The following is a 9,491-nucleotide window of genomic DNA, read 5'->3' as shown; positions in this document are numbered from 1 at the left end:
TGGAGTGTATGTGAGGACGAGTGTGCAAGGTGAATGGGTGTTACTGGGAGGGAGGAGGAGCTGAGCAGATATGCTGGTTCTGACTTGGGTGACCACAAGGGTGGGTGGTGGTGCCACTGTGAGAGAAGACGACAGATGATAAAGAGTGCAGGACTCTGGTGTGGTCTCAGGCCAGCTCCCAGTGATGGCCATCGCTCTCCCTCTCGTCTTGCAGCTTTGGGGCACAACCTGAACACCCTCACAGTCAGTGTCAGCATCTCCACCTTCTGGTATTCATCAGACAGGATCAACAGCTCAGCCACGTTCAACTCCACTGAGAGGGTCCTGCAGAGCCTGGTGAGACCCTGGTCCCAGCAGCTCCTGGTGGGTTAAATCCCACCCAGCCCCTCCCCCAACCCCTGTCCCTCCTCCTCATCTTCCTTTCCTTCCTCCCCAGCTGGATCCTTGTTCAAGAAGAGCAGCCTGGGCCCCTTCTCCTTGAGTGGCAGACTGGTCTCCCTCAGGTAAGACCCTCCCTTGAGCACTTGCCCCTAATGACCACTTTTGTGGCCACCCCTCTCTCAGTTTCCCCACTCACCTCCCATTTCCTCCTTCCTGTTCTGGCCCAAACCCCAGAGGTTTCAGGACCTCTCTCTAGATTCCCCACGTCCCTCTCTCCCCAGGTCTGAGAAGGATGGGGCAGCCACCAGTGTGGACACTGTCTGCACCCACCACCCTGACCCAGTGGTCCACCATGCCTCTGTGCTGGAAGCTGAGAGTCTCCACCTGTCTGCTCTTCCTCTCAGTGGCTCCAGGCTCTGCACCCTGGAGTTTATGCATGCAGAGAGAGCACCAGCTACATTTCCGCAGCATCAGCTGGAACCTCAGCAACCTGGAGCCCACATCCTCGGAGTACACCGCCCTGCAGAGAGACACCCAGGACCAGGTGGGGTCTCCCCTCTCCCGTCTCTCCTTGCCCTGAGAGCACCCTCATTCCTCTGCCTGACTTACATCTGTTACATTATTGTTTCAATCCTTCACTTTCCCTGCGTGTCTGGGTTCTCTCACTTCCCAGAGGTGATGTCCTAGCTGCCTTCCCCATTTCTCATGTGGGTAAACTGAAGCTCAGAAATGGGAGTATTTTGCCTAAGGTCACACAATGAGTTAGGGGCAGAGCCAGGATTTGTAGTCAGGTCTCCCTTGCCCCAAGGTCTGTGATCTTTCACTGGCCCAGTGGCCACCTGCATCCCCAGGAGACATCCATCTCACCCACTCTCCCTCCCATTTGTTCTAGGTCACCAAGCTCTACAGAGGCAGCCAGCTGTGAGACATATTCCACTCCTGCCTGGTCACCGACTTGATGTAGGTTGAGGAGATTGGAAGCATTGGTTGAGCTGATGGCTGATGACTCTGAGCTCCTGTGACACATCCTTGATCTGGAAGTCACTTACATGGTGCCCATTCTCCCCCACATCCCTGTCAGCTAATCCTACCATCTCCATCCATAGGTTTTCGGGGGTTGAGAAAAACATTAACATTTGAGGCCAACAACCTCCATCATCCTCCTCCTCCTCCTCTTCTGGAGACTTTCAATAAATATCAGCAGTCTAACTGTGCTCTCCAATAGTGAAGCCACTAACCACATGGGGCAATTTAAATTTTTTATACACCATTGGGATATGATTCACATATTGTGTATAGGGGGGTTGTATTTTTTAGATTTTTGTATATACAATGTCTTCTCCTCTGCAAAACAAATAGTTTTACCACTTCCCGTCCAATCTGGGTTTCTTTTATTCCTTTTTCTTGCCTAATTGCCCTCATTAGAACCTCTAGTACCTGTTATTAACATATGAGATGAGGGAAGACATCATTGACTTGTCCCTGGTCTTAGGGGGAAATTTTCATTCTTTCACATTGAATATGGTGTTAGCCTTGGATTTTTCATCGATGCCATTTATAAGTTGAGAAAGTTTTTTTCTATTCCTAATTTGTTGAGAGTTTTCATTTTTAGGCATGAAGGGCGTTGTATTTTGTGAAATTCTTTTCTATGTATATGGTTGAAAATACGTGGTATGGCCATTATTCTATTACTATGGTGTATTACATAATCAAGTTTTCAGATATTAAGCCAACTCTTCAACTAGAGGTGAGAGATTAAGATGTTCTCAAGTCTGTCCTGGGTCTGCCACATCCCTGAGCACTTTTGGCCTTCTAGATGCCCACAAATACACTGCAGCTTTACAAAGCCCCCTGTGGACATCTCATTCCCCCAATTTTTCTTCGAAGTTTTTGGCTCACCTCTTACCTGCCGCAGCTGGAATCACTCCCTCAGGCCACTAAAATAGAAAACAATTAGCGCTGATTGTTTTTACCAAGTGCCTTGGGGACCCACTTTCCACCCTGGGCAAGCTCTGAGTCAAGTAAGGACAAGCCCTGAACATGGGGCTTTTTCAGGGAGCTGCCAGGCAGGTCAGCTAGTGGCAGTTCGATGGGGATGGTTCTTTTCAGAGCTCTAAACCCATTATGGCTGCTTGGCTGCTGGTTATCTCAGCCACCATTGTTCTAAGACTGATGGTTTTCAAAGTTATGGAGGATATTGTGAGAGCAGGATGGGAATAGTGAAAGTTATAGTGCCACAAAATTTGCTACCTTTATCAAGATTCCACCGTGTATCTTCACTAAACCCTCCTCAGATTCTTACAAGCCTTTGAAAAATTTCTAGGCTCTGAAAAGTTGATTTTGACCATTTTTACCAGTGTTCTCATTGTTTTTATGCATTTTCAAAAGTCCTTACTCCAAAGTTTCAAAAATGTTCTCCCTGTGGTTATTTATTTATAAATTACGTACTTGAAATTAAATTACATGAGAAATTCAGTTCCTCACTCACACACACTAGCAAAATTTTAAGTGCTCGATAACAACATGGGGCTAATAATGAGTGTATTTGGTAGTGCAGACAAATGTTTGCATTACTGCAGAAAGTTCTCTTGGACAGGACCCAAAAGCAGCTTATCTAGAATCACGGTAGAATTCCAGACACACTTGTTCATCCTTTGTGCCCTTCCAGGTCTGTCCCCCACAGTAACCACACTGGAATGGACTCCCTGTGTACCTTGCCACCGAGACTGGACAGAGTTGCCATCTATGAGGAATTCCTGTGGCTGACCCAGAATGGTACCCAACTGCAGAACTTGACCCCTGACAGGAAGAGTGTCCTTTGGGATGGTAAGGCTCCCTGGTCATTGTGAAAGGAAGTGAGGCCTTTCTGGGAACTCTAGATGCCTGGGGTTGAGAGAGCATTGAACTTTCTCAGGCTGGCAGGTGGTGGCACAGTTCCCCAGTCTTTCCCCAACATTGAGAGAGAGAAAAGAACACCAGTGTAATATTGGTGGCCCTCACCTTCTCCTAGACAGCTCTGTGACCTCAAACTAGTCACCGCCCCTCTCTGGACATTTGTTTCCTTATCTCTGCACTGAAAGCCACTGGGCCAGATGGTCAGTGAGGGCCTCTAGCTGTGTGTGAAGCAGACTTACAGGTTTGGGGGTGGATGTGTTTCCTGATCCACAAGCTGTAGTTTGCCAAGTCCCACTCTAGATGAGCACCAATGCTCTAGAACTTTCTGCAGTGGTGGAATGTTCTATATCTGTGCTGTCCAGTGCATAGACGCATATGGCTGTTGAGTGCTCGAAGGATGGTACTGTGACTGGTCTTTATTGTTACTGATTTTTAATGTTACTGAGGTACTAGAATTTTTATTTTATTTAACTAAAGTTAATTTTATTTCAAAAATAGACTTGTTGCTGCTGCATATCATACAGCACACCTCTAAGAGTTTGTCTGGATAGAGGTACACGTAGGGGGAACTGCACCCCTCCCCCCATGCCCACTGGGTGCTGTGTGTCCTCCCCTTCTGGACTTTATGTTGTAGCTGGCAATAACAAGAATAGAGAATTGAAACTTATCAATTATTTGATGTGAACAAACTCATACTTGCAGGCGGAAATCAGAAAAGACTTCCTGCAGGAAATTACATTGTAGGTTAATCCTAGAAAATGAATATTAAGCAAATAGATAAAAGAGAAGGGGATGATGTGTTTCTAGGCACGGAAGAACACTTTTCAGTGTGAATTAACAAATTTAGAGAGATCCCATAGGCTTGCCAACTGTGATGACCCATTCTCCCCCCCGCCGTCGTAAGAAAGTCCATTCAAATTCAGTCCTCTGTGCCCAGAGGTATGAATTTGGTTTAATTAATTACACTTTTGTTCTGTGATAATGGCCTTGGATTTTGTAGCAAAGTGTGCTCACTTTTTAGAGATGGAACTAAAATGGGGTGAAACATCATGATGTCTACTTTACTTTAATATTTCATTGAATACGTGAGATGATTCAAGTGGGGCAAGTGTTAATAATTTATACATTGATGAAATATTGTTTTAATTGGATGGACTATACATTGTTAAATATAGATGATGGATGTTTATGAGACTGTTCCCTTTATTTTTTTTGTGTATCTAAAAAGTTATATGAAAAAGTGTGAAACACACTCACATTCATTCTCCATTTCATTCACTTCCAGAATATTCTCCCAACAGAGATGACACCTTGATTGTGAAGCCTGGTAAGCCTGCAGGAAGCCACATCCCAGGGTAGGAGGTGAGTATCTTGATGTTGTGCCTCACGAAGAGAACCATGTGAACAGGTTTTTGGATGATGAGGAAAGTTGGCCAACCCTTGTCAAGGAGGGTTGAGGCACAGTGGGGTTAGCAGGAGCACTGGGGCGATGACAGGAGGTGGTTCACCCCACCACTTGTCACCCCAGACCTCCTTTTCTGGGCCCTCATCCTCATCTTCTTGGCGGGACTCCTGGTGCTTATACAGGCCTGACCTGCTGTCTTCTGGTAAGACATGACGTGTTGCTTGTCTTCTTACTATTGGGTTGTAAGAGCTCTTTATATAATATAAATACAGGTCCTTTTCTAGGGATATGTTTTGCAGATGTTTTCTCCCAGTCTGTGCGTGGCTTGCCTTCTCCTTCACAACATGAGTCATTGGGGAAATGTAAGGGACAGTCATCATGAGATTCCACCACACTTGAGAATGGCTATAATTAAAAAGACTGACTATAGCAAGTGTTGTTGAAGATGTCAAGTCACTGAAACTCTCATCGAGTGCTGGTGGAAAATAGCTTGGATGCGTCTTTAATAATTCCATACGTCTACCCAGCCATTCCTCTCCTAGGAATCCATCCAAGGGAAATAAGCCCATATGTCTATACACAGACTTGTACACACGTGTTGATAACAACATATTTATAGTAGACAAAAACGGAAAACAACACAAATGTCCATCTACTGGTGAACGGATATGCAAAGTGTGGTATATCCCCACCTTGGAATACTATTCAACCATAAAAAAGAATGAATTATTTTTTCTTTTTTAATTATTTTATTGAAATTATAAAGGGTTTTAACATTGTGTAATTTCGGGTGTTCATTATTATTTGTGAATTTCTGTATAGACTGCATCGTGCTCAGCACCAGTAGTCTAACTTTTATCCATCCCCATGCATATGTGCCCCTTTAACTCTTTCACTCAACACCCAGCCCCCTTCCCCTCTGGAAACCACTAATCTGTTCTCTTCATTCCTGTTTATGTTTATCTTCTACATATGAGTGAAATCATGCATATTTGTCTTTGTCTGGCTTATTTCATTTAACATCATGCCCTCAAGGTCCATCCAGGTTGTTGCAAACAGGACAATCTTGTCTTTTTTTCTGGCTGAGTAGTATTCCTTTGTATATAATACACACCACATTTTCTTTATCCATTCATCTGTAGCAGGGCACTTGGGTTACTTCCATGTCTTGGCTATTGTGACTAATGCTGCAGTGAATGCAGGTGTGCATAAATCTCTTTGAATTGTTGATTTCAATTTCTTTGGATAAATACCCAGTAAAGGGATAGCTGGAAGGTATGGTATTTTTATTTTTATTTTTTTGAGAAATCTCCACACTGTTTTCCCTGGTGGCTGCACCAGTTTGCATTCCCACCAGCAGTGTGTGAGGGTGCGCTTTTCTCCTTATCCTCTCCAACATTTGTTATTTTTTGTCTTGGGAATTATGGCCATTCCGACAGGTTTAAGGTGAACTCTCATTGTAGTTTTGATTTGAATATTCCTAATAATTAGTGATGTTATACATCTTTTCATGTGTCTGATGGCCTTCCATATATCTTCTTTGGAAAAATGTATATTCATATACTCAGCCCATTTTTAGATTGTATATCATAGCTGCAAATCCTTCTGGTTACTGTATGTGGGACGTGGCCTCAGCATATCCGAACAAGTGGTGAGTCTGTGCGCGTCCGGGATCCGAACCTGGGCTGCCAGTAGAGGAGCGCACGCACTTAACTATTAAGCCACGGGGCCGGCCCTGTCTTTTCGTTTTGTTCATCATTTCCTTTGCCTTGCAGAAGGCTTTTAGTCTCATGTAGTCCCATTTGTATATTTTTTTCTTTTCTTTCCCTTGCCTAAGTAGACATGGAATTGGGAAGGGTGCAGCAAAGACCGATGTCAAAGACTGTACTGCGTATATTTTCTTCTAGGAGTTTTATGATTTCAAGTGTTAGATTCAAGTTTTTTATCCATTTCTAGTTAATTTTTGTGTATGGTGGAAGATAATGATCTACTTTCATTTTTTTGCATGTGTCTGTCCCGTTTTCCCAACAGCATTTATTGAAGAGACTTTCCTTTCTCCATTGTATGATCTTGGCTCCTTTGTGAGAGATTAACTGACTACAGATGTGTGGTTTTCTGTCTGGGCTTTCAGTTCTGTTCCATTCATCTATGAGTCTGCTTTTGTGTCAGTACCATGCCATTTTCATTACTATAGCTATGTAATATATTTTCAAGTTAGGATTGTGATGCCTCCAGCTTTGTTCTTTCTTCTCAGGATTTCTTTGGCTATTTGAGGCCTTTTGTTATTCCATATATCTTTTAGGATTCTGTGTTCTATTTCTATGAAGAATGTCATTGGGATTCTGATAGGGATTACATTGGCTCTGTAGATTACTTTAGGTAATATGGACATTTTAACTGTGTTTATTCTTCCAATCTATGTGCATGGAATATCTTCCCATTACTTCAGATCATCATTGATTTCTTTCAATAATGTCTTATAGTTTTCATTGTATAGGTCTTTAACCTCTTTGGTTAAATTTATCCCTAGAAACTTTTTTCTTTTTGTTGCAATTGTAAATGAGATTGTATTCTTGAGTTCTCTTTCTGTTAGTTCATTATTAGAGTATAGAAATGCAACTGATTGTGGTAAGTTGATTTTGTATGCTGCAACTTTGCTGTAATTGTTGATTATTTCTAATAGTTTTCTGATGGATTATTTAGGATTTTCTATATTTACAATCATGTCATCTGCAAACAGCAAGAGTTTCCTTTCCTCCTTTCCAATTTGGATTCCTTTTTTTTTGTCTTTTTCCAGCCTAATTCTTCTGGCCAAAACCTCCAGTACTATGTTGAATGGGAGTGGCGAGAGTGGGCACTTTTGTCTTCTTCCTGTTCTCAGAGGAATGGCTTTAAGTTTTTCACCATTAAGTATGATGTTGTCTGTGGGTTTGTGATATATGACCTTTGTTGTGTTGAGGTACTCTCCTTCTATACCCATTTTATTGAGAGTTTTTATCATAAATTGATGTTGGATCTTGTCAAATCCTTTCTCTACATATGTGGAGAGGATCATGTGATTTTTATTCCTCATTTTGTTAATGTGGTGTATCACATTGATTTCTGGATGTTGAACCATCCCTGCATCCCTGGTATAAATTCCACTTGATAATCTTATATGATCCTTTTAATATATTGCTGTGTTCGATTTGCTGATATTTAGCTGAGGATTTTTGCATCTGTGTTCATCAGTGATATTGGCCTATAATATTCCTTCTTTGTGCTATCCTTGCCTGCTTTTGCTGTCAGGGTGATGTTGGCCTCATAGAATGAATTAGGAAGTCTTCCATCTTCTTCAACTGTTTCGAATAGTTTGAGAAGCATAAGTATTAAATCTTGTTTGAATATTTGGTAGAATTCTCCATAGAAGCCATCTGGTCCTGGACTTTTGCTTTGGGAGTTTTTTATGATCATTTCGATCTCTTTACTTGTGATTGGTCTGTTCATTTATTCTATTTCTTCTTGAGTCAGTTTTGGGAGGTTGTATGAATTTATCTATTTCTTTTAGGTTATCCAATTTGGTGGCATGTAAGTTGTTCAGTGTATTCTCTTACTGTCCTTTGGATTTCTGTGGTATCTGTTGTAATTTCTCCTCTTTCATTTCTAATTTTATGTCTTTGAGCCTTCTCTCTTTTTTTCTTAGTGAATCTGGTTAAGGGTCTGTCAATTTTGTTTCAATCTTCTCAAAGAACCAGCTCTTTGTTTCATTGATCCTTTCTACAATTTTTTTAGTTACTATTTCATTAATTTCTGCTCTAATTTTTATTATTTCCTTCATTCTGCTGACTTTGGGCTTCATTTGTTCTTCATTTTCTGGTTCTATTAGGTGTAGTTTAAGGTTACTTATTTTATATTTTTCTTGTTTGTTGAGGTGCGCTTGTATTGCTATGAATTTCCTTCTTAGAACTGCTTTTGCTGCATCCCATAAGAGTTGTTTTGTTGTCTTTTCATTTTCATTTGTCTTCAGGTATTTTTTGATTTCTCCTTTGATTTGTTCATTGATCCAATGGTTCTTCAGTCATGTGTTCTTCAGTCTCCACATATTTGTGACTTCCTCATCTTTTTTCTTGTAGTTGATTTCAAGTGTCATAGCATTGTGGTCAGAAAAGAAGCTTGATATGATTTCAATCTTAAATTTATTCAGGCTTGCCTTGTTTCACAACATATGGTCTATCGTTGAGAAGGTTCCATGTGCACTTAAGAAGAATGTGTATTCTGCTGTTTTGGGAGCGTATGCTCTCTCTATATCCATTAAGATCATCTGATCATATTTTTTATTTAATTCCACTATTGTTTCCCCACTCTGCATGAACTATCCATGGATGTAAGTGGGGTGTCCAGGTCCCCTGTTATTATTGTGTTGCTGTTAATTTCTCCCTTTAGGTCTATTAATAGTTGCTTTATATTCTTTTATGCTGCTGTGTTAGGTGCATACATCTTTATAAGTGTTATGTCCTCTTATTGGAAAGTCCCCTTTATCATTATATACTGCCCCTCTTTGTCTCTCATAGTCTTTTTTATCTTGAAGTCTGCTTTGTCTGATATAATTATGGCAACACCTACTTTCTTTTATTTGCCATTTGCTTGCAGTATTGTCTCCCATCCCTTCATTCTGAGCCTGTTTGTTTTTAGAGCTGAGATGTGTTTCCTGGAGCCAGCATATTGTTGGGTCTTGTTTTATAATCCACCCCACCACTCTGTATCTGTTGATTGGAGAATTCAATTGATTTATATTTAGAGTGATTACTGATACATGAGGACTTAGTCCCAC

General features: G+C 41.4%; 1 protein-coding gene across 5 annotated transcripts; it reads left to right on the top strand.

Annotated features, from left to right (window-relative positions):
• Nucleotides 1–295: 295 nt before the first annotated feature.
• Nucleotides 296–4,621, top strand: LOC131401702 (mucin-16-like). 5 transcript variants are annotated; one of them, XR_009217858.1, is made up of 5 exons: nt 296–336; nt 437–503; nt 795–925; nt 1,274–1,341; nt 4,562–4,621. XR_009217858.1 is itself a non-coding variant. In XM_058536921.1 (2 exons), the coding sequence occupies exons 1-2, from the start codon at nt 734–736 to the stop codon at nt 1,304–1,306; spliced, it is 225 nt and encodes a 74-aa protein (XP_058392904.1). In that variant the 5' UTR covers nt 719–733; the 3' UTR covers nt 1,307–1,492. The 5 variants fall into 5 exon arrangements, 1 of the variants encoding a protein (XP_058392904.1); XR_009217857.1 differs by having other exon boundaries at nt 786–925; XR_009217859.1 differs by having other exon boundaries at nt 324–363; nt 786–925.
• The last annotated feature ends 4,870 nt before the right edge of the window (nt 4,622–9,491 follow it).

This window comes from Diceros bicornis (genome assembly GCF_020826845.1).
Source record: "Diceros bicornis minor isolate mBicDic1 chromosome 13 unlocalized genomic scaffold, mDicBic1.mat.cur SUPER_13_unloc_1, whole genome shotgun sequence".
Taxonomy (NCBI): Eukaryota; Metazoa; Chordata; class Mammalia; order Perissodactyla; family Rhinocerotidae; genus Diceros; species Diceros bicornis.
Note: the sequence above shows the minus strand (reverse complement) of the source record. Positions and strands in the feature narration are given on the sequence as shown.

What these genes read in the sequence shown, in the direction of transcription:
- LOC131401702 (XM_058536921.1), top strand. Translation starts at nt 734, where the DNA reads ATGCCTCTGTGCTGGAAGCTGAGAGTCTCCACCTGTCTGCTCTTCCTC. An exon ending in AGAGAGACACCCAGGACCAG is followed by an intron (nt 926 to 1,273) that starts GTGGGGTCTCCC and finishes CATTTGTTCTAG; the next exon opens with GTCACCAAGCTCTACAGAGG.